The sequence below is a fragment of the Sus scrofa genome, chromosome 13 (genome assembly GCF_000003025.6).
Source record: "Sus scrofa isolate TJ Tabasco breed Duroc chromosome 13, Sscrofa11.1, whole genome shotgun sequence".
NCBI classification, from domain to species: domain Eukaryota; kingdom Metazoa; phylum Chordata; class Mammalia; order Artiodactyla; family Suidae; genus Sus; species Sus scrofa.
This window is the reverse complement of record NC_010455.5, coordinates 130,462,818-130,488,853: the sequence shown is the minus strand read 5'-3', so window position 1 is coordinate 130,488,853 and position 26,036 is coordinate 130,462,818. Positions and strand designations below refer to the sequence as shown.

The window sequence follows — 26,036 nt, the reverse complement described above, 5'->3', positions numbered from 1 at the left end:
AAAAATCTTGGTAAGAAATACACAACTTAATGAAACAAATAAATATAGCTTGGACTCAACATATAATCTAGAAAATTTTTGTGGAAAAATAAGCTTTGGAGGTCTATTCTAAAGATAGTTTTGAGGAATTCCCGTCATGGCTCAGTGGTAATAAACCCTACTAGTATCCTTGAGGATGGGAATTTGATCCCTGGCCTTGCTGAGTGGGCTGAGGATCCAGTGTTGCTGTGAGATGTGGTTAGTTCACAGACATGGCTTGGATCTGGCATTGCTGTGGCTGTGGTATAGGTTGGCAACCATAGCTCCTATTCAACCCCTAGCCTGGTAACTTCCATATGCCACACTTGTAGCCCTAAAAAGCAAAAAAATAAAAATAGAGTTTTGATATTTATAGATTACAATAGGGATGTCCAAAAGCTAAAATGGGAAGATGCCATTAAGATGGCAGAATAGAACGACTGGAGCTAACCTTCTCTCATAAAAACAAAATTACAACTGCTGAACAACCTTCAACCAAATGTACTGGGAAACCTTCAAAAAGAAATCCTACTCCAGAAGACAAAGAGGAGAGGCCACATCAAGAGGTAGAGGGGTGATTATGTGATATGAGCAACCCCATACCTGCTGAGTGGGAAGCCCACAGACTGGAAAGTAACTGTATTACAGAGACCCACCTACAGGAGTGAGGGTTCTGAGCCCCAAATCAGGTCCCCATGCCTGGGGATCTGGCACTGGGAGAAAGAACCTCTGGAGCATCTGGCATTGAAGGCCAGTAGGGCTTGTGTGCAGGAGCTCCATGGGACTGGCAGAAACAGAGACCTCATTCTTGAAAGGCACATGCAGGCTTTTCTGTGTGTTGGAACCCAGGGCAAAGCAGAGGCTCCATGGGAATCTGGGTCAGACCTGACTGCAGTTCTTGGAGGATGTCCTGTGAAAATGGGGTGACTGTGGTTTGTTGTGGGGGAAGGAAATTGGAAGTAAAGCTCTTGGGAATATTCATCAGTGTGCCTTTCTCTGGAGGTGGCCATTTTGGGAAAATCTGGCCCCACCCATCAAAGCTGAGAAGCCCCAGGCCAAACAATAATCCAGGATTATAGCCCCACCCATCAGTAAACAGGCTGCCTAAAGACCCCCTAGGCACAGTAGCCACCTCTAATCTCACTGGAGACAAAGCCCCACCCACCAGAGAGATAGGAATAAGCCCCACCTACCCGTGGGCAGCCCTTCCCATCAGGAAGCCTACAGCAAGCCCCCATACCAACTTCAGCCACAAGGGTGGCAGACGTCAGAAGTAAGAGAGGCTGCAACTCTATTTTCTGCCAAAAGGATACCACACAAAAACCTATAAAAATGAAAAGGCAGAGAAGTATAACTCAGATAAGGGAGAAAGAAAAAAAAAACCCCAAACAGCTAAGTGATCTGGAGATTCTCAGCCTCCAGGAAAAATACTTTAGACTATTGATGCTGAAGATGTTGCAAGACATTGGAAATAAACTGGAGGCAAAGATGGATAATTTACAGGAAACACTGAGCAAAGAGATACCAGATATAAAACTTAAGCAAGAAGAGATAAAAAATACAATAAATGAAATAAAAAATTTCATTAGAAGCAGCCAATAGCAGAATACAGGAGGCAGAAGAACAAATAAGCAAGGTGGAGGACAGACTAATGGAAATCATGGATGCAGAACAGAAGTGAGAAAAAAGATTGAAAAGAAATGAGGACAGTCTAAGAGAATTCTGAGACAATGTTAAATGTACCAACATCCATATTATAGGGGAGCCAGAAGGAGAAGAGAGAGAGAGAAAGGGACAGAAAAAATATTCAAAGATATAATAGCCAAAAACTTTCATATCATGGGAAAGGAACCACTCACTCAAATCCAGGAAGCACAACGAGTTCCATATAAAGTAAACCCAAGGAGGAATACCCCAAGACACATATTAATCAAACTGACCAAAGTTAAAGACAAAGAGAAACTATTGAAAGCAACTAGGGAAAAGAAACAAACAACATACAAAGGAACCCCAATAAGGTTATTGGCAGATTTTTCAGCAGAAACTCTACAGGCCAGAAGGGAGTGGCATGATATGCTTAATGTGATGAAGGGAAAAAACCTCCTACCAAGATGACTTTACCCAGCAAGGCTCTCATTCAGATTTGAAGGATAAATCAAAAGATTCCCAGATAAGCAAAAGTTGAGAGAATTCAGCAACACTAGACCAGCTTTACATCAAATACTAAAGAACTTCTCTAAGCAGAAAAGAATATGCCACAGCTATAAGCAAAAGTTACCACAAATGACAAGCCTCACCAGTAAAGGCATATATATGGTAAAGGTAGGAAATCATCCACATACAAATATGCTACCAAAATCAGAAGTCATGAGAAGAGGAGGGTGCAAATGCAGGATGCTGAAGATGCACTTGCAATGAAGAGACCAACAACTTAAAACAATCTCATATATATATATATATAATACCCTATATCAAAACTTCAGGGTAACTGCAAACCAAAAATCTACAATTGATACACAAACAAATAAGAAAAATCAACTCAAATATAACACTAAAGATAGTCATCAAATCACAAGAGGAGGGAACAAGAGAAGAAAAAAGAGCAACAAAAACAAAACCAGAACAGTTAATAAAATGGAAATAAGATAATACATATCAATAATAACCTTAAATGTAAATGGACTAAATGCCCCAACCAAAAGACACAGACTGGCTGAATGATGATCCATATATATGCTGTCTTCAAGAAACCCACCTTCATTTCTAGGGATGCATCCAAATTGGAAATGTGGAGTACCTGTCATGGCTCAGTGGTTAATGAATTTGACTAGGAAGCATGAGGTTGCAGATTTGATCCCTAGCCTTGTTCAGTGGGTTAAGGATCCGGTGTTGCCATGAGCTGTGGTGTAGGTTGCAGACACAGCTCGGATCCCGCATTGCTATGGCTCTGGTGTAGGCTAGCGGCTACAGCTCTGATTAGACCCCTGGCCTGGGAACCTCCGTATGCCATGGGAACGGCCCTAGAAAAAAAAAAGACACACACACACACACACACACAAAAAGACACACAAAAAAACAAAACAAAACAAAACAAAACAAAACAACAAATTGGAAATTTGAGGATGGAAGAAAATATTCCATGCAAATGGGAATCAAAAGAAAGCTGGAGTAGCAATACTCATATCAGACAAAATAGACCTTAAAATAAAGAATATTATAAGAGAAAAAGGACATTACCAAATAATCAAAGAATCAATCCAAGAAGAAGATATAACAATGGTAAATATATATGCACAGAACATAGGATCACCTCAATATATAAGACAACTGCTAACAATCTTAAAAGGAGAAATTGACAATAACACAATAATAGCAGGGGACTTGAACACCACACTTACAACAATAGATAGATCATCCAAACAGCAAATTAATAAGGAAACACAGGCCCTGAATGAAGCATTAGACCAGATGGACTTAATAGATATTTATAGGACATTCCATCCAAAATTAGCATAATACACATTCTTCTCAAGTGCACTGCAGAACATACTTTAGGATTGATCACATTCTGGGCCACAAATCAAGCCTCAGTAACTTTCAGAAAACTGAAATCATATCAAGCATATTTCCCAACCACAAAGCTATATGACTGGATATCAACAAGAAAAAAACTGCAAAAAACACAAACACATGGAGACTAACAACATGCTACTTAACAACCAATAGATCACTGAAGAAATCAAAGAGGAACTTAAGAAATACCTAGAGGCAAATGACAACAAAGATACAGCATTCCAAAACCTATGGGATGTAGCAAAAGCAATTCTAAGAGGAAAGTTTATAGCAATACAAGCCTACCTCAGGAAACAAGAAAAAGCTCAAACAAACAACTTAACTTTACATCTAAAGTAGCTAGAAAGAGAATAGACAAGACCTAAAGTTAGCAGAAGAAAAGAAATCATAAAGATCAGAGCAAAAATCAATGAAGTAGAAACAAAGAAAACCATAGAAAAGATCGATGAAACTAAAACCTGGTTCTTGAAAAGATCAACAAAATTGATAAACCCTTAGCCAGACTTATCAAGAAAAAAAGAGAGAGGACTCAACTCAATAAAATTAGAGATGAAAAAGGAGAAGGTACAATGGACATCACAGAAATACAAAGGATCATAAAAGACTACTACATGCAACCATACGCCAATAAAATGGAAAGCCTAGAAGAAATGGACAAATTGTTAGAAAAGTACAATCTTCCAAGACTAAACCAAGATGAAATAGAAAAGATGAATGGACCAATCACAAGTACTGAAAGTGAAACTGTGATTGAAAAATTTCCAACAAACAAAAGTCCAAGACCAGATGGCTTCAAAGGCAAATTCTATCAAACATTTAGAGAAGAGCTAACACTTACCCTTCTGAAACTATTCCAAAAAATTGTAGAGTAAGGAACACTCCCAAACTCATTCTATGGGGCCACTATCACCCTGATACCAAAATCAGACAAAGATACCACACAGAAAAGAAAATTACAGGCCAATTTCGCCAATGAACATAGATGCAAAAATTCTCAACAAAATATAAGCAAACTGAATCCAACAATACATCAAAAGGATTGTACATCATGATCAAGTGGGATTTATCCCATGGAATCAAGGATTCTTCAATATTGGCAAATCAATCAGTGTAATACACCACATTAACAAACTGAAGAATAGGAGTTCCCATCGTGGCTCAGTGGTTAACAAATCTGACTAGGAACCATGAGGTTGTTGGTTTGATCCCTGGCCTTGCTCAGTGGGTTAAGAATCTGGCATTGTTGTGAGCTGTGGTGTAGGCCACAGATGCGGCTTGGATCCCACATTGCTGTGGCTCTGGTGTAGGCTGGTGGCTACAGCTCTGATTAGATCCCTAGCCTGGCAACCTCCATACGCTGTGGGTGTGGCCCAAAAAGACACACACACGCACACACACACAGAAAAATACTAAAGAATAAAAACCATGTGATCTTCTCAATATATGCAGAAAAAGCCTTTGACAAAAACCAACACCCACATCTGATAAAAACCCTTCAGAAAGTGGCCATAGAAGGAAACTGCCTCAGCATAATAAAGGCCATATTGAGCTGACATCATTCTCAATAGTGAAAAGCTGAAAGAATTCCCACTGAAATCAGGACAAGACAAGGATGTCTACTCTCGCCAATACTCTTCAACATAGTTTTGGAAGTCCTAGCCACAGCAATCAGAGAAGAAAAAGAAATAAAAGGAATCCAAATTGGAAAGGAAGAAGTAAAACGATCACTATTTGCAGATGACATGATACTATATCTAGAGAATCCTAAAGACTCTACCAGAAAACTGTTAGAGCTCATCCATGAATTTGGCAAGGTCACAGGATACAAAATTAATACACAGAAATTGACGGCATTTCTATACACTAACAATGAAATAGCAAAGAGAGAAATTAGGGAAGCATCCAAAAGAATAAAATACCTAGGAGTAAACCTACCTAAAGAGACAAAAGACCTGTACTCTGAAAACTATAACACACTGATGAAAGACAGCAAAGATGACACAAATAGATGGCAAGACACATCATGCTTGTGGATTGGAAGAGTTAATATTATCAAAATGACTATACTACCTAAGGCAATCTAGAGAGTCAATGCAATCCCTATCAAATTACCAAGGACATTTTTCACAGAACTCAAACAAATATTCTAAAGTTTGTTTGGAAGCACAAAATCCCCAGAGGAGCCAAAGACATCCTGAGAAAGAAAAATGGAGCTGGAGGGATCAGGCTCCTGGACTTCACACTATACTACAAAGCTTCACTCATCAAAATCCTATGGTACTGGCACAAAGACAGGACACATAGATCAGTGGAACAGGATAGAAAGCCCAGAATTAAACCCAGGCACCTACAGCCCACTAATCTATGACAAAGGAGGCAAGAATATTCAATGGAGAAAAGACAGCCCCTTCAATAAGTGGTGCTGGGAAAACTGGACAGCCACATGGAAAAGAATGAAATTGGAACACTCTCTAACACCATACACAAAAATAAACTCAAAATGGATGAAAGACCTAGATATAGGACCAGGCACTATAACACTCTTAGAGCAAAACATAGGCCAAACACTCTCTGACATAAGCAATAGCCACATCTTCTCAGATCCACCTCTTAAGCGTATTGACAATAAAAACAAAAGTAAACAAATGGGACCTAATCAAACTGAAAAGTTTCTGCACAGCAAAGGAAACCCTCAACAAAATGAAAAGACAACCCACAGAATGGGAAAAAATCTTTGCAAGTGAATCCACTGACAAGGGATTCATCTCCAAAATTTATAAACACCTTCTGCAGCTCCATACCAAAGAAACAAACAACCCCATCCAAAAATGGGCAGAAGATCTAAACAGACAGTTCTCCAAAGAAGACATACAGATGGCCCCAAAACACATGCAAAGGTGTTCAACATCAGTCATCCTTAAGAGAAATACGAATCAAAACCACTATGAGATACCACCTTCCACTGGCCAGAATGGCCATCTTCCAAAAGTCTACACACAAGAAGTGCTGGAGAGGGTGTGGAGAAAAAGGAACCCTACCACACTCTAGGTGGGAATGTAAACTGGTGCAACCACTGTGGAAAACAGTATGGAGAGTCCTCAGAAAACTAAAAGCAGAATTACCATTTGATCCAGCAATCCCACTCCTGGGCATCTATCCAGAGAAAACCATGACTGGAAAAGACACATGTACTGCAATGTTCATTGCTGCACTGTATGCAATAGCCAAGACGTGGAAACAACCTACATGTCCAAAGACAGAGGAGTGGCTAAAGAAGATGTGGTACATATATACATGATGGACTATTTCTCAGCCATTGAAATGAAAGAAATAATGGCATTTTTAGCAACAGGGATGGACCTAGAAATTATTATGCTAAGTGAAGTCAGTCAGACAGTGAGACACCAACATCAAATGCTATCACTTACATGTGGAATCTACAAAAAGGACACAATGAACTTCTTTGTAGTACAGATACCGATTCACAGACTTTGAAAAACTTATGGTTTCCAAATGAAACAGGTTGGGGGGGTGGGGAGATGCACTGAGCGTTTGGGATGGAAATGCTATACAATTTGGTTGTGATGATACTTGTACAACTATAAATGTAATTGAGTAATAAAAAATGCTACATATTTCTTTTTAAAAAGCTTAAATGGACCAGAGACTTTTATTCAAATTTACTTATTGTTGTATTTTCCGCTATTTTCTGGCTATGGTGTTCATTTCATTTTCAATGCCCTGTCCAGTAATCTGTCAGCAACTACTGGTAACACTGCTGTGGAGATAATCAAGGTTTATTTTGTTATTTAGGATTTCATTTTATTTTATTTTATGTATTTTTTATTTTTAAAGCCGCAGTTGCAGTATATGCAAGTTCCCAGGCTAGGGATTGAATCAGAGCTGCGGCTGCCAGCCTATGATACAGCCCCAGCAATGTGGGATCCCAGTCTTGTCTGTGACCTACACTGTAGCTCACAACAATGACAACACAGCTCATGGCAATGCTGGACCCTTAACCCACTGAGCAAGGCCAGGGATCAAACCCGCAACCTCCTGGTTCCTAGTCAGATTCGTTAACCACTGCGCCACAACAGGAACTCCCCAGCACTCTCTTTTTTTTTAAACTATATTTTGAACCACTTTCTTTAATAAATGAAAATAAAATTCATATGTAACATGATCTGCATATATTCTCTGTATAAAAAGAAATATAATGCCCTCCCATATGGTAAAAATAGAAGCAAATGTTATAATGCATTACAAAAAGTTATAATGCATTACAAGCAAAAGTTATAAATGCATTATAATGCATTTATAATGCAAAAAAAATAGAAGCAAAAGTTATAATGCATTACAATAAATACTCAGATGGCTCCATTAAAACAAAATGAAGCAATGTGTTGCCTTCACCTAGTGTAGAATCACTGGGGCTGCAACAGCTAGAAATGCAGACTGACATAAGTACATTATACATCAGAGTCTCAAATATCACCCACCTTGATACAGTCAGCGAGGTGACTGTGAAATGGCTAGAAACGCTTAGTAAAACCAAACAAAACAGAACACGCTCCTTTCAATGTACATAGGTAGTTACATTCCTGGAACATTCAATAGAATATTAAAAATGTATAAAAATATTTTGTTTACATGTAAAACAGAGTGAGGGGAATTGTAAACAATTTTATACTTGCTGAATATAATATAGTGGTGTTCCATATACTACAGTAATACAGCATACTATATAGTATAATAATAGTGTAAAATAAACAGTGTAAGCCTATACTGGCTTAGGAAAGTATAAACAATTTTTTAGTGTCCATGAAAGTCTTGTAAAATATTCAAAAGTCATGTGAAATTGAGGGTATCTTCACCGTGCATTGGTTATTACGGAAAATCCTGCATAGATGTCTAAGTTTCCAAAATGTCCTCTAAGGGCAGTATTGCCCCTGCAAAGAATATGTCCCAACCCTGTGTTTTTGTGAATGATGGGTGACACCCAGAGACCCTGGAAGTGGCTCATTCAAAGTCATAGACTGTTGGATCCCTGGGTTTATTGGCCCACTGTCCCTGCAGCCTGCTTAATGCGACCTTTGAAACTTTGAATATTTGTTGTAATTTAGTTGACTCAGGTCACTCAAATCAGAGAGCTAAAAGTGAACTTTGAGATTGGATCTCACATTTTAAAGAAGAGGAAACAGAACTGAACTTTGTTTACTGAGATCCTATTGACATTTATTAAGATTCTGGCTACTATGATTCTGCTTCTGATTATTATAGTAAAATATCTGCCTATCTATAAGTTTCAGATGCATGGCTGTGGGGCTTGTGCATGTAACAGAGCATTCATGAGGGAGGCACATGAGCAATGAAGAATGGTGAGGGCCGTGACACGCGGGAGAGTTTTGGCCCACAGCACTGAAATTCCGACTTTTAAAAAAAATTTTTTAATTATAGTTGATTACAGTGTTCTGTCGATTTCTGCTGTACAGCAAAGTAACCTAGTTAAATCCCAACTTTTCAAGATCTTATAGGGTGTATAAACAACTTCACTGGTAGAATCTGATCTTAGGTTTTCAATTTGCCCATCCTGTGTTAAAGCCACATTACCAGTACATTTACTCTTAGCTAAGTTAATTTACCTAACCTTTGCTAATTCCCAATTCGAGCAGAACATTCTTTCTGGTGTGCGTGTGTGTGTGTGTGTGCGTGTGTGTGTTTACTCAGAGTGCTTCTAGCACTGATATCATAATTTCTTTGATGACTCTTGGCTCGCTTTATGCATTCTTCATCTTTTAAAAATCACATAGATTTTAAGAACATGAAGTGTAATTGTGGGAGTGACAATGCTTCTTTATATTACACACCTCATTCTTGATTATTTTTAGGTGCTACAGGAGGAAGTATAACATCTGCACAGGAAGCAGGAAAAGATAACATGTATTCCAAGTTACACAGTATGAGACTCTTCAAGGAACTACTTCCTCTCTTTATTTCCTAGCTCAGATTGAACACTCATGAAAAGAAGAATCATGTAATATTAGAGCTAGAAGAGGCTTTGCAGATTCGTTAGTTTCAACACTTTCTTTTACAAAAGTGAAGATTACCAGACAAAGAAATTGATTTGACCGTGATCACACAGCAAGGTGGCTGCAGAGCTGGGATTAGAATGCTGGTCTCCTGATAATTGAACCCTCTTATGCACTGAACCCTAGGAGGGCCATAGGAGCCAGAGGCAGCCAGAAATATAAGCACCAAAATGCGCTGCGGTCTTCGTCAGATGCTTGACCCTGAAGCCATTTCTTGGCTCAATCTGGTGCCTTGTGGTTGGACCACATAATATCATCTCTGAAAAATCTAAAACCTGAAGCCTGTGTGTGTGGGCCACTCATAAGATTGGAGGACCTCATTCAGGCATCAACAAAGTTATCCTTTAAAGGCCAGCTCAATTATCACTATCTCTAGGAAGCTTTCTCCAGTCACCCCACCTAGAAATCACTCCACCTAGAAATGTTGACATCTTCCTCTCTAACTCCACAGAACTCCTATTTGTACATGATCACAATACTTTTCCCAGCCCTCCATATAACCCAGTGCTCAGGTCTAATCTTGCTTTCCAGTTTGAATGTCAACTCGAGTCCAGAGCTACTATAATCTGGGTGTTGGGGTTGCACTAGTCCCTCAGCTCCCACCTGCCGTAGCAAAGAATCGAAACAGCGGGCATGTTACAGACAAATTTATTAAAGCAAAAGTACATTTTTAGAGAGAGAAAGAGAAAGAGAGAGCGTGGGCTGAGCCTTTTACAATTGGGTTTTTTTTATCCCTATGCTGCAGCCTGAGTGGGGACGTGATTCTTCCCGCCCTGGCCCACTGCGTGTGCCTAGGGACTGGGTGTTGATTGGTCTTTGAATGAATTTTCCTAGGTTGCCTGGCAAAAAATGGTGACACCAGGTGGAAGAGCATTTTGACTAGGCAGATATTTTCAGAGCACCTCCTCTGTGCTAGACACCACATGGGTACTCTTGAACTTATTGAACCAGGCAAGCTTGCCTTTAGGAGCTGAGACAGACAGCTCAGATAGCAAAGAATTATACTATATAGACAAATAAATTGAAGCAAACTGAAGTAGAAGTAATATGCTGAAGGAGTTAGTATTTCTATCTGGAGAATTCTTTATGGGGAGATTCCTATGAATTGGGCCTTAAAACATAGGAAGGATTTCATTGGCAGATTATGGGGGAACCTATACACTTTTCCAGGAAATAAAAGTGTCTTATGGTGGGTCTAGAGCAAATGTTTAGCGATGGTTGGCATACCCATCGTCCAGTTTGCCTGCAGGTTGGAAGTTATGAAGAATTTAGTGATAGATGAAGCTGGAAAGAGTGTTTGGAATCAGATTTTGGAGTGACTTAAATGCTAGGTTCAGAAGAATAGGAAATGTTATTCTTCTGAGCCAGCCTTGAGGTAAATAGGTCAAGCTGTGCCCACTTCCTGCCACTCCAGGGGAGGTGTTATTAGCAGTGTCCTAGCATCTCTAATTCTAGTTTGGGCCCCTGGTCAAAGTGAGGCCTGGCATTGAGACACTCATGGCAGGTAAGGCAGGTTGGCTTTTCTGGGTGCTGTTTTCATCTGTATTTCAGCCAGAATTAGGCAGCGCAGGTGCCTTGCTCTTGTGTCTGCTAGAGGCATCTGGGTCTCAGATAAAGGAATCATGGGAAAAAAATCTTTGAACCCCCAACCTCAAATATACTCCCCTGCACTTAGTCCCATGGAGGGTCCTGGAAATGTTTTTCTGGTGGATGGGAGCCTCAGACTCCACTCTGGCAGAAACATTCACACTTTATATAGAAGAGCAATGCTAACCAGTTGAGAGAGAGAGAGAGAGAGAGAGAGAGAGAGAGAGAGAGAGGGAGAGAGAGAGGAAGAGCTTGGCCTTAAAAAGGGAGCTCTCTTTTTGAGATTATGGCCTCATACCTCCTGGGACTAAAATATTATTGATGGTTTTGGTTTCTAGAGAAACTGGTATGTTATTTTTCTTGTGCCTACTTATTGTTCACGATGTTTTATGCCAGAGCTAGAACTCCTCTCTGGTGGTTGCTAATGGGTGAGGTGATGAAAATCACCACAGCAGATGGATGATACTCTTGTGGTCATTTAATTCATTACTCTACAAGGATTAAAGTAAATCTTGGGCTCAGTAAGCATTCTCTCTTCCTTTTGATTCTGTCAGAGAAAATGTCTCCATATCCTTTGTGCCTCCTCCTGTCTTCCCTTTGGATGGTTCCTGCACAAATTCAGGGCCTCAGGAATGGTGCTTGAATGAGTGAGTAGGGGCCACTCTGACAGGAAGTTTCACTTCTTGTAAGAAAGTTTCTAATGTGCAATGTCTACCCAATCATCCATGTATTTCCAGGGACCAGGTGGAATCAGACCTGATATTTCTGGGACTGCTGATCTTAGAGAATAGATTGAAGGAAGAGACAAAGCCTGTCCTGGAAGAGCTCATCTCAGCCCGGATAAGGACTGTAATGATCACAGGTACAGAACAAAGTGTTTGTGAGATCAGAAAGAATTGGATATGGAGACAGATTCACTCATTCAGTAAAAGATTGTTGGCTACCTAGTGTGGGCCAGAAACCATTCTAGGCACTGGAGATGGACAACATAAAAGGCAAAGTTACTGCTCTCACTGAGCTGCCACTTATGGGGGATGGGATAGAAAATAATCTATCAATCAATAATCAATCAAATAAACAGCTAGCAATAAATGTTATCAGCTACATAAAACGAAACAGTGTGATGTGGCAAAGTGTGTCTGACCCTTTCTGCGACGGGGCATGTGAAATGACACTTGAATAAGGAGACCTGAGCCATGCAAAGATGTTGATTTTTATTGTTAAATATTAGAAGAGGAATGCTTAGTCTGCATGGTCTTATAAACTACACTGAAGGCCCATCAATGGCATCTATGACTCTGGAGATTGAAAAAAGACTGTGCCCTCTACTCCATCTTCCAAATCTCAAATCACAAACAGGGGAGCCATGAGGAAGGATCATGCAAGCGTAATGTGTGACTCTTCTTAATGAATGCTTCTGAGGGGAGAGTAAATTGTTTCCTAATGCTTCATGTTTTTTTTGAGTGTGTTGCCTTCACACTCTCTACTCTCAAAGGCAGATGTGTTTTACTCTAGCCCACTGGAGTGCTCTCTCCCCAACCCACTGCCTTTGAACCTCGTTCTATGTTGGGAACCCTAGAGTGCATCCACTCCCCTTTGGTACTTCTCCGGGCCCGTCTCTATACCCCCCACAATCCGAGGGATGTTTGGATCACTTTTACCTTCTCCCTTTTCAGCCCTTTCCTCCATCCAACATCTAGATGTTGCGGAGTTAGTTTATAACCCGTTAGAATTTCCCTTACATTATGGACCTTCTGCTTCAATTTTTTTTTTTTAATTTAGCACTTATTTTACACCTTCTCAGAGTCTATCCCTAACCATTTAGATTTATGTACCGATAAGAACTCACCATTCTCCACCACCCCCCCTTTCACTTCTTTCCTTGTGTTGAGATTTCTCTTCTCTGTCTTTCCTTGCTTGGTTGTACTTTTTCTTGAAGAATGGTCCTTGGATGAGGTAGACGTGTGCTGTGCTTACGTGCCCCAAAATGTCTTTGCTCTGACAGGTGAATGATGTCTTGTCTAGGTAAAGGATGTTTGGGTTAAAGTCTTTTTTTTTTTCTCCTATTAATGCTCTGTAAGCATTATTCTTTTGGCTTCTGGCTTTGGGTATTGCATACCGTAAGTCAAGGCCATTTCACATCATTCTTTTTACTTACAATCCTTTTTGGAGTTTAGAAATGTTACCAGGGCATGTATATATGAATTTAGTCTATAGCATCTTGAGCACTTCTTTTTTTTTGTTGTTGCTTCTGTCTTTTTTAGGGTGGCACCCATGGCACATGGAGGTTCCCAGGCTAGGGGTCAAATCAGAGCTACAGCTGCTGGCCTACACCATTGCCACAGTAATGCGGGATCTGAGCTGCAGTTGCCAGATTCATAACCCACTGAGTGGAGCCAGGGATTGAACTCTCATCCTCGTGGATGATAGTCGGGTTCGTTAACCACTGAGCCACACAGGGAACTGAGCACTTTTAATCTGTCTTCTGTCTTCCTCCTCTCAGGAATATATCTTCTACTGTTTGTTTAATTAGTGTCTTCTTTCTCTCTCTTTTCTTTTTCCCTTCTGAAATTTCCATTATTCACATGTCAGACTTCATGGATCTATCTTCTCAGTCTCTCCCTCTATTTTTGGTAACTCTCATATTTTAAAAAATTTGTGATTTTTTATGCAATCTTTAAAGGTTACACTTCATTTACTGTTATTATGAAATACTGGCTATATTCTCTGTGGTGTGCAATACATCCTGATAACCTGTCTTATGTAACTCTCATAGTTTTATAATTTTGCTTTACACTTCAAGATTTTTTTTCCCCACACCCATGGCATGAGGAAGTTCCCAGGCCTGGGATAAAACCTGAGCCACAGCAGTGATAATGCCAAATCTCTAACCATTAGACCACCAGGGACCTCCTTAAGATTTTTTTTTTGGGGGGGGCACCTAATTTTTCCAAACCAAAACCTTGGGTATCAAAAATGACAATGATCTCCTTCCTATCACCTTTTGAATTGTGAAGTTCTTACATTTCATTTTGGGGTGGGTACCCATTTTATTTCCCCACCATGCTCCATCTGAGTTTACTAAGTGCTCTCTCTTTTTAAATTTTAATTAATTAATTAATTAATTTTGCTTTTTAAGGCTGCACTTGCAGCATATGGAAGTTCCCAGGCTAGAGACTGAATCACCTATGCAGCAGCCACAGCCACAAGGATTTCAAACTGCGTCTGCAACCAACAACACAGCTCATAGCAATGCCATATCCTTAACTCACTGAGCAAGGCCAGGGATCGAACCTGCATCCTCATGGAGGCTAGTCGGATTCATTTCTGCTGCTTCACCACGGAACTCCCTCATTATCTTTAATGCAGCTTCATCTGTCTCCAGCAGCTAGACTCCTTTACCAGTCATGTGTTCTGGTTGTTCTGCCTCATCTTTCCTTATCCAGCTCCTTGAATTGCCTAAGTAGGTTGTTCTATTTTCTGGTTAGATAGTTGAGGCCCAGGCTTGGGTGCATGTCCTAAACAATAGACCTCTTTCAGGGGGAAGATGGCAAAAGGGCTTGGGTTTCAAAGCAGATGGGCTATTCATGCCCTGCTAAGCTGTGTGGAAGAGGCTTTCAGTCTCAGGGATTCCTGTACCCTTCATCTCGGCCAGAGCATCTTCTTCTCCCCAAGTTAGTCCTATTGAGGATCCTCCAAGTATTTTAGAAGCCCACCAGTGGTTATTTATTTCAGGGGTTTCTCTGGGAATCACAATATCTGTACCTACCCTTGGGGAGGCCTTATAACCACAAACATCCCTTGCTTTCTCTCCTTTATGTTATAGTTGTCATGTGTATGACATACACTGAAACCCCACCAGGCAGTGTTAGAGTTTTATTTTCAACAGTCAAGGGTTGAAGAACGTAAGTGAAAAGAGAATCAACTTTTATATTTATCCAGCTGTTTATAATTTTTCTGTTCCTAAATTTTCATTTCTTATGTTGCAGATTTCCCTCCAGTATCATTTCCTTTCAGCCTAAAGAACTTCTCTGAGCATTTCTTTTTGGGCATAACTGCTGGCAACAAATTATTTTAGTTTCCCTTATTTAAGAATGTCTTTATTTCTCCTTCCCTTTGAGGATTTTTTCATCAGCTATAGGAGTCTAAGCTGACAATTTTTTCTGTCAGCATTTTAAAGATGTTCCATTCTCATCTTGCTGCCATGGTTTCTGATGAGAAAACTGTGATGATTTCAACTATTGTTTCCTTATATGTAAGATATTATTTTCCCTAGCTGCTTCTTGATGTTAATTACTTAATGAATTTTATTACAATTATACATGTACAACAATTATCACAACCAAATTTTACAGCATTTCCATCCCGAACGCTCAGTGCATCTCCCCACCCCCCCAACCTGTTTCATTTGGAAACCATAAGTTTTTCAAAGTCTGTGAATCGGTATCTGTACTACAAAGAAGTTCATTGTGTCCTTTTTGTAGATTCCACATGTAAGTGATAGCATTTGATGTTGGTGTCTCACTGTCTGACTGACTTCACTTAGCATAATAATTTCTAGGTCCATCCCTGTTGCTAAAAATGCCATTATTTCTTTCATTTCAATGGCTGAGAAATAGTCCATCATGTATATATGTACCACATCTTCTTTAGCCACTCCTCTGTCTTTGGACATGTAGGTTGTTTCCACGTCTTGGCTATTGCATACAGTGCAGCAATGAACATTGCAGTACATGTGTCTTTTCCAGTCATGGTTTTCTCTGGATAGATGCCCAGGAGTGGGATTGCTGGATCAAATGGTAATTCTGCTTTTAGTTTTCTGAGGACTCTCCATACTGTTTTCCACAGTGGTTGCACCAGTTTACATTCCCACCTAGAGTGTGGTAGGGTTCCTTTTTCTCCACACCCTCTCCAGCACTTCTTGTGTGTAGACTTTTGGAAGATGGCCATTCTGGCCAGTGGAAGGTGGTATCTCATAGTGGTTTTGATTCGTATTTCTCTTAAGGATGACTGATGTTGAACACCTTTGCATGTGTTTTGGGGCCATCTGTATGTCTTCTTTGGAGAACTGTCTGTTTAGATCTTCTGCCCATTTTTGGATGGGGTTGTTTGTTTCTTTGGTATGGAGCTGCAGAAGGTGTTTATAAATTTTGGAGATGAATCCCTTGTCAGTGGATTCACTTGCAAAGATTTTTTCCCATTCTGTGGGTTGTCTTTTCATTTTGTTGAGGGTTTCCTTTGCTGTGCAGAAACTTTTCAGTTTGATTAGGTCCCATTTGTTTACTTTTGTTTTTATTGTCAATACGCTTAAGAGGTGGATCTGAGAAGATGTGGCTATTGCTTATGTCAGAGAGTGTTTGGCCTATGTTTTGCTCTAAGAGTGTTATAGTGCCTGGTCCTATATCTAGGTCTTTCATCCATTTTGAGTTTATTTTTGTGTATGGTGTTAGAGAGTGTTCCAATTTCATTCTTTTCCATGTGGCTGTCCAGTTTTCCCAGCACCACTTATTGAAGGGGCTGTCTTTTCTCCATTGAATATTCTTGCCTCCTTTGTCATAGATTAGTGGGCTGTAGGTGCCTGGGTTTAATTCTGGGCTTTCTATCCTGTTCCACTGATCTATGTGTCCTGTCTTTGTGCCAGTACCATAGGATTTTGATGAGTGAAGCTTTGTAGTATAGTGTGAAGTCCAGGAGCCTGATCCCTCCAGCTCCATTTTTCTTTCTCAGGATGTCTTTGGCTCCTCTGGGGATTTTGTGCTTCCAAACAAACTTTAGAATATTTGTTTGAGTTCTGTGAAAAATGTCCTTGGTAATTTGATAGGGATTGCATTGACTCTCTAGATTGCCTTAGGTAGTATAGTCATTTTGATAATATTAACTCTTCCAATCCACAAGCATGATGTGTCTTGCCATCTATTTGTGTCATCTTTGCTGTCTTTCATCAGTGTGTTATAGTTTTCAGAGTACAGGTCTTTTGTCTCTTTAGGTAGGTTTACTCCTAGGTATTTTATTCTTTTGGATGCTTCCCTAATTTCTCTCTTTGCTATTTCATTGTTAGTGTATAGAAATGCCGTCAATTTCTGTGTATTAATTTTGTATCCTGTGACCTTGCCAAATTCATGGATGAGCTCTAACAGTTTTCTGGTAGAGTCTTTAGGATTCTCTAGATATAGTATCATGTCATCTGCAAATAGTGATCGTTTTACTTCTTCCTTTCCAATTTGGATTCCTTTTATTTCTTTTTCTTCTCTGATTGCTGTGGCTAGGACTTCCAAAACTATGTTGAAGAGTATTGGCGAGAGTAGACATCCTTGTCTTGTTCCTAATCTCAGCAGGAATTCTTTCAGCTTTTCACCATTGAGAATGATGTTCACTGTGGGTTTGTCATATAGGGCCTTTATTATGTTGAGGTAGGTTCCCGCTATTCCCACTTTCTGAGGGTTTTTTTTTTTTTTATCAGAAATGAGTGTTGGTTTTTGTCAAAGGCTTTTTCCACGTCTATTGAGAGGATCATATGGTTTTTTTTTTCATCAGTTTGTTAATGTGGTGTATCACACTGATGGATTTGTGGATATTGAAGAATCCTTGCATCCCTGCGATGAATCCCACTTGATCATGATGTACAATCCTTTTAATGTATTGTTAGATTTGGTTTGCTAGTATTTTGTTGAGGATTTTTGCATTTATGTTCATTGGTGAATTTGGCCTGTAATTTTCTCTTTTTGTGGTATCTTCGTCTGGTTTTGGTATCAGGGTGATGGTGGCCTCACAGAATGAGTTTGGGAGTGTCCCTTCCTCTGTGATTTTTTGGAATAGTTTCAGAAGGATAGGCATTAGCTCTTCTCTAAATGTTTGATAGAATTTGCCTTTGAGGTTATATAATAGAAAGATTAAGATGGAAATGATGAGCCAGACAGGCTCTGAAAGCTCTAAGTGTTCTCTGTATCTCAGGCTCCCCAAACATTACCGATGGCAAGTGTCTACTTTGTATTCACCAATCTATAAGGAACAGGATGGTGAAAGGCTTGAGGATTCTCCTAGTGTTTCAGCTAAAAACTACAGAATCAAGTAAGACAGTTCAAGCATTCAGTGATTCAAAATATTTAACTAGGCCTCAAATTTATGCTAGATACCATGGTTTTCTCACATGATGTATTTCAGGAAGATGATTAGAAAGGGAGAGCAGTTTGAGGCTTTGGCATGTATAATTTATACAGAGTGATTGCTGCTGCTGCTTTGTTGTTGCATGGCCAGACCTCTATCTTTCTGTCCTTTCTTTTGTTCCAGACAAATCCTCCACTTTTGTCTCACACTCAGCATCATGTTCTGGATCCTCTCCTATCTTCTTCCCATCCTAGGTACTAATTTACTGAAAATGATAAAATGTTAGAGTTCTTAAAAAGAGCCTAGAGGATAATCTGGCTCATTCTCTTCATTTGTTTTTAATTATATTTTTTATTTGCAATATTTTGTATAGAAAACACTATACATGTTTAATGCATATAATTTCAGTTTGGACACATGTATACACCAGTGGCTCCATTACCACAATCAAGGTAATAAACACATCCATCATCTCCAAAAAAAAAAAAAAAAAAAAAAGAATTTGCCTTTGATGCCATCTGGTCTTGGACTTTTGTTTGTTGGAAATTTTTCAATCACAGTTTCACTTTCAGTACTTGTGATTGGTCCATTCATCTTTTCTATTTCATCTTGGTTTAGTCTTGGAAGATTGTACTTTTCTAACAATTTGTCCATTTCTTCTAGGCTTTCCATTTTATTGGCGTATGGTTGCATGTAGTAGTCTTTTATGATCCTTTGTACTTCTGTGATGTCCATTGTACCTTCTCCTTTTTCATCTCTAATTTTATTGATTTGAGTCCTCTCTTTTTTCTTGATAAGTCTGCCTAAGGGTTTATCAATTTTGTTGATCTTTTCAAAGAACCAGCTTTTAGTTTCATCGATCTTTTCTATGGTTTTCTTCATTTTCATTTCATTGATTTCTGCTCTGATCTTTATGATTTCTTTCCTTCTACTAACTTTAGGTCTTGTCTGTTCTTCTCTCTCTAGCTGCTTTAGATGTAAAATTAGGTTGTCTGTTTGAGCTTTTTCTTGTTTCCTGAGGTAGGCTTGTATTGCTGTAAACTTCCCTGTTAGAAGTACTTTTGCTGCATACCATAGGTTTTTGAGCTGAAGTGTCTGCTTCTAAGATACTTTTTAAAAAATTTTTATTTATTTTTTTTACAACTGCACCTGTGGCATATAGAAATTCCTGGGCTAGGGACTGAATTGGAACTGCGGCTGCTGGCCTATGCCACAGCCTTAATAATACCAGGTCCAAACCACTTCTGCAAGCTATGCTACAGCTCATGCAATATCGGATCCTTAACCTACTGAGCAGGGCCAGGGATTGAACCCACATCCTCATGGATACTATGTCAGGTTCTTAACCTGGGAAGCCACTACAGGAATGCCATAAGATACTTTCTTTATTTTTGTTTTTTTATCAGCTTAATTATGTATCTGGATCTGGTTTTCAGTGAGTTTATCTTGCTTGTAATTCATTGAGCTTCTTGAATCTGTAAATTTAAATCTTTCACTATATTTGGGAAGGTTTCCATTGTTATTTCCTCAATTTTTTTTAGCTGTTTGTCTTTTACTTCTCTCCTTCTTGGGCTCTAATGATATAAATCTGAGAAGGTTTTGTTGTTGTTTTATATTTTTAAATTTTTGTTCTTTGCTTTTTCAGTTGAAAACTTCTGTCTTATCCTTTATTTCAAGAGAATTAACCTTTACCATGTGGAAGAAGATCATAATTGCTGCTGTAAGACCACTGTCTGATAGTCCAACATCTGGGTCATCTTGGGTCAGGCAACTCTTGATTTTTTTTTTTTTTTCTTGAGAATTGGCCAGATTTTCCAGGATTTTTTACATACTGAGTATCACGAACATTTTGAATATTATATTGGGGGACCTTAGGTCCTATTAATATCCTCTGGGAGCTAGGAAACAATATCACAGTTCAGTTCTTGAAACTTTTGCTTTTCTTCTTTGGGTTGTTCAGCTCTGGGCTGAGGCAGGGGCTTACATAGTTCATACACTGAATGAATCTCCTTGTCTAGTTCTCTCCTTTCCAGAATTTCTCTCGTATCTCTTTAGCCCTCCAATGACCCTTTCCTGGTTCCTCTGGCCAGAAAGACTAGGTTTTTCTTAGAGCCTTAGCATCTACACAGCTCTGAAACTGAGGCTTACACTAATGCCAAATTATATGAGGTGAAAGAGAAAAATAATCTGAGAGACTCTTATCTTGTAGATTATTTCTCCAAACCTGATTCCCTTCCACCTTCTGCCGTATGTGTTTACTTTTCAAAGTCCTTGGATAGGTTTGGGTTTTGGGGGGTATTTTTTCCAGAGTTTTCCATTCTGATCAGTGAGAGAAATAGATTCTAGTGGTCTTACTCCATATTAGCTAGCAGAGGGTTTTACTAAATATTTACTAAACAGTTAGCAAATGGCAGAAATATATTTTAATTTTACTTCCCACTCTCTGGCAAAAATATACTTATGGGTCATGAAGTAACCAGAGAAGAAGCAGCAATAAAAAAGAAAAGAAAAGGTTGAGGCGGGGGGGAACCATGGAATCATGAAAGGTCAGGGCTGAGAAAGACCTTAGGGATTATTTCTTATACCAAAAATAAGGTCTGATTTCCTTACCCTAGTTCTCCAGGCTCTACGTGAATTGGGTCTACCTTTTCAATCTCATCTTGGGATCTTCTTCTAGGTGACAACCTTCAGACTGCAATAACAGTGGCCAGAAAGTCTGGAATGGTTTCTGAAAGCCAGAAAGTCATTCTCATTGAAGCAAATGAACCTACTGGGTCCTCATCAGCATCTATATCTTGGAAACTAGTAGAAGAGAAGAAGCACATTGTATACAAGAATCAGGTATACCTAAAAACAGACCTTATGCCACATTATCTAACTTGTCACACAGAGTTGGCTACTGAGCAACTTTGATTGGCAGATGTATATCTAAGGTCAACATACTTCTTCAAATGTCTACCATGTATGCAGTTCAAAGAACTCAATTATATCAGTTTCCCATACCATTCCTACTGAGCTTTAAGGTAGGGTGATTTCCTGGATACTGGAAATAATTATTCTTTCAAACTTAAAAAAAAAATCTTTAGATAGAATATAGTAAGTGAGGCTGAAAATCTAATTTTCCATTTTTTTCCTTGCTTGCCAGCCATCCCAGTGGGTTCAAAGGGGATTTAGTACTAGGAGAGACACTGTTGTTTGCACTGGAAAATCAGACAATGTCTCCAGGGTGGGAAAAAAAAGTTTTATTCATTTTTATCCAATCTTGTCAGTATCCTATCTCTATGGTGTCCTTGTGAAACAATATTAATTCTGTAAGGAAAAAAAAAGTAAGTTCTTACTACAGGAAGAAACTTGTTAAGCAGCAATGGTTTTGTATTTTACACTTGAAAAGTATGAAATGTGCTTTTCTCTTGGACTCCTGGAGATCAAATCAGGATGAGGACAGGACACGAGTAAGTATTATTCTCCTGTTTACTAGAAGCTGTTGATGCGCAAAGATTGATCCAGCAAAGAGAAAGTGCTTCTCTAATGAATGTGACTTTTAAAAAGAGAACCCAAACTGTTATAGTTGCCTTCTATCAGATATGCTTGTGGTGCTAACCACTCTATCAAATCTAAAATAACTGCATCTTGCTTTGCAGGACACCTACATTAACATCAGGGAAGTAGTCTCTGATAGTAGCAGAGAAGGAAGTTACCATTTTGCCCTAAGTGGAAAATCCTTCCAGGTTATAAATCAACATTTCAGCAGCTTACTGCCTAAGGTAAGTTCCAAGAAGGTACTAATCTTCCAGTAAAGATGCTAACAATGTCACCAGCATGATCCTAAGTAATTTCAAACCTCTAACTAGGTTAGATGTACCTATTGAATGTACCATAAGGGAAGCAGATTATTTTTGAAGAGGTCATTGTTAGGCATTAGATTTTAAATAAGTAAACCTGATTAGCCAATTATCTGTCCTCTATAGGATTAAAGTATTAGTGATTTCTCAAGTGAAAAGGTTACTTTGGGGTAGTTGTCACTACATTACTATGGTTAGGGATCTCACAGTATGGTGGAAATCCAGCAATTATACAGGAAGACAGGCCAAGAATAGAGGAATTCTGTTAGGTTTTTCAGTTAGGTTTCTTCCATAGAGAATAGGGTCAGACTGAAAAATTTCCCCCAGACCCATAAGTGGGAGCAGGTATGTTATCTATAAAATATGTGAACAAACTAGAGAAAGATTGTGTCCAATGTAAGCCAAAGATAATTTATTTGTATTCAATTGCTCATTATCTTAGGTACTATTTAAGAAAAAAAAAGAATGAAAATTTTAAAGCTGAGTGAACACTAAGCTGAATTTACTGCCAAGAAGAGCAGGGAGCACACGGCTGTAACACAGAAGAATTTAGACTCTGTAGGATGGGGCTCAGGTAGACGGAGCTGGTACAGGTTTTTTATACCACAGTCCATTAATATTTCACATCCCAGATTAGGCTTAGGGTATCAGCTGAGTTTCACAATTGGTCAAACACAAACGGTACGGTTAACTCAAAGACCACAGGTAGTCACTCTCTCAACATTAGGCTGTTTTCCTGCTAGATCTGAACAATTTTCTGAGAAGCAATCTTCTCCTTTCCTTATCCTGGGATCCTGACCTCTTGTTATCTTGCAGTTTCTCATAATCTACTAGTTTAAGGCACCATTAAACTCAGGATTTTTCAGGACCACTTTCTTCATGGCAACTGAGCTAAATTCCTATAGCTCATCATTTTCTTTTTCCTTCCTTCCTTCCTTCCTTCCTTCCTTTCTTCTTTTCTTTCTTTCTTTTGCTTTTTAGGGCTGCAGGTGTGACATATGGAAGTTCCCAGGCTAGGGGGGTTGAATCGCAGCTACAGTTACTGACCTACACCACAGCTATAGCGACGTGGGATCCAAACCTCATCTGCTAGCTCATGGCAATGCCAGATCCTTAACCTGCTGAGTGAGGCCAGAAATCAAACCCACATCCTCATGGATACTAGTTGGGTTCCAAACCCATGGAGCCACAGTGGGAATTCCTGTAGGTCACTCATTTTCATCAATGATTTTTTTTTCATTTTTTTTATTACTCAAATGAATTTATCACATCTGTAGTTGTATAATGATCATAACACTCTGATTTCACAGGATTTCCATCCCACAGCCCAAGCACATCCCCCCACTCCCCAACTGTCTCCTCTGGAGACCATAAGTTTTTCAATGTCTGTGAGTCAGCATCTGTTCTGTAAAGAAATTCCGTCTGTCCTTTTTTCAGATTCCACATGTCAGTGAAAGCATTTGATGTTCATCAGTGATTTTTATTAAGTAGTCATCTTTACTGATTTTGGTCTTGCTGGTCACTTATCTGAGGACAAAAGTCTCAATGTCTGTCTTAAAATCTGAAGGAGGACTTCTTGTAAACAATTTTTTCCCTTATTCATGGATATCATTACAGTCAGTGTTGTGAATGTAATCAATTATTTCATGTATGGCCTGCTGAAATTATGAAAAAAATTTCCTTTTTGCATTCTTTATAGATACTGATCAATGGAACATCTTTGCAAGAATGTCTCCTGGGCAGAAATCCAGTCTGGTGGAAGAATTTCAGAAACTAGAGTAGGTTCTTTACCAATTCAGGTGATATGAAGTGTGTGGAGGCATGACATTGGGAGAGTAAGAAGTACGGGAAGTCACTCAGTTTGGATAGGCAGTGGTTCTCCACATGGCAGCACAGTCACCCCAGGAGCTTTGAAAAAATAGCAGTACCATGACACTGCTATCCAGAGATTCTGATTCAATTGCTCATGTGGGGCTTGGACATCAGTATTTTTCAAAAATTCCTTTGATCAGTCAATTTTGCATTCAAAGTTGAGAACCCCACTGAACTAGAATATAAAGGGTGTAGGAAATAATTTTGGAAAGGTCATTTGAACTCAGCTCCTGAAGGGACGAATAAAATTTGGACTTCATGTTTACGAATTATTGTCACAGCTATGATATTGGGAGGTTCCTATGACCAGAGAGTCACGTAACCTAAAAATATGAAAGTATTCTTATGCCTGAGCATCATCTCCATCCCAAATCAGGAAAATCCTGTTAACACAAAGGCTTTCCATTGACAGAATCCCATCGTTTGGGATCCTTTCTTTCCTGTTAATGGAATCCTATTGAGTTCTGGGGGCTTTCTTTACTTCTGGTGCTGGGTCACACCAACAGGACTCCAATTCCTTCTGGCCCCTAGTCCACCCTCCTACTCACTTGATTCAGTCACTAGGCAAGTTCCTATATTCAAAAAGCCCTATCCTCTCAGCATGGCTGATAACCTACACAGTGAACTAGTTACCTTGTGTAGCAGCGTGGAAGAGAAATACAGCAAATTCTGCAGCACCTGTCAGGTTGCTCTTACCTATAAAAGCAGACTATCTGTAAGCTTCACCAACAATTCAAGAGACCAGTATCAATATCCATCCAGCTTCAAAAAGCAGTCCTGATGTATTTTCTTCTTTAACTTCTGGGCCTGGCATCACACTTTCAAGTTGAATGACTGCTAATCTGGTGCATTTCTTCTCAAATTACTAGTAACTGCACCAACAACTAATTTTTATGTATTATTTTAGGATGCAGCAACTCACTGAATACTCATAACACTTGGTAGGGAAGAAAAATGGTAGTCAAAATGGTAGAGTGAGCAGGTCAAAATCTAGATCTTCTGGTTTCAGATCCTGTGCCCTCCCCACCTTGCCACGCTGTCATATAATCATGACCATCCTGTTTTACAGCTGACAGAGCTTCCTCCTAGACAGAGAAGTGCAGGGTCTCCCTGAAACCCTGGGAATCAGGAAGGGTGTGTTGGATTCCTTCATTCATTGTGGGAGCTGCTGAGTCATACTTGACTTTTGTCAAACCAGACTGTTTGGGAAACTCCCTGAAAATAAATAAGTTTGAACCTTAAGTAATAAAGCCCCATTTTATCTTTTTAATTAGAAAAATCAGCAGGTAAGTTTGCTTTGATCTCCTCTGCAATTGACATGGTGTTCTTTTAGTTATTTTGTAGGTATGTGTGGTGATGGAGCCAATGACTGTGGGGTGAGTAGCTGCCAGTGTGTGTGGGACCATCATCTCACACCCAATTGTACTTGCTCCAGGCTCTTTAAGAGATAGTATCTCCTGGGATATACACCATCTCCATTCCTCTTGATGGAGAACCTGAAGTGGAGGGTTTTGGAAGGTTTTGACCAAAGGCACATGATGACTCAGTGGTCAATACTAACTAAATGGGGTAGAATTTGGTTCTGGGTTCCCTGCTTCTTTGGTTAAGGCAGAGAAAAATTTGATCATCTCCTGGTGGTACGTGGGCCCACAAGCCACCTCGTGGCCAGCCTAGCTGGTTTTTTCTTACATGGGTTTAAGAGAGAGGTATGGGAGCATGCATCTACAGTAAGCTGTCTCTTTGCTTTCAGGCTTTGAAAATGGCTCACGTGGGCATCTCTTTATCAGAGCAGGAGGCATCCGTGGCCTCACCTTTCACTTCCAAAACTCCAAACATTGAGTGTGTACCTCACCTTATTAAGTAAGTAGGCATTTTCCCCAGCATTGTTTTAATCTCTGTGACTTTTATTTATTTATTTATTTTTGTCGTTTATCCTTTTAGGGCCACACCC

General features: G+C 39.4%; 1 protein-coding gene across 1 annotated transcript in view; it reads left to right on the top strand.

Moving 5' to 3' along the window:
• Positions 1-26,036, top strand: part of ATP13A4 (ATPase 13A4) — a 153,130-nt gene that overhangs the window by 101,271 nt on the left and 25,823 nt on the right. The window contains 7 exon segments of the mRNA XM_021070062.1: positions 12,005-12,129; positions 21,049-21,212; positions 22,013-22,135; positions 23,913-23,928; positions 23,931-23,991; positions 25,419-25,461; positions 25,836-25,945. Coding sequence (XP_020925721.1) covers positions 12,005-12,129; positions 21,049-21,212; positions 22,013-22,135; positions 23,913-23,928; positions 23,931-23,991; positions 25,419-25,461; positions 25,836-25,945 — 642 coding nt within the window.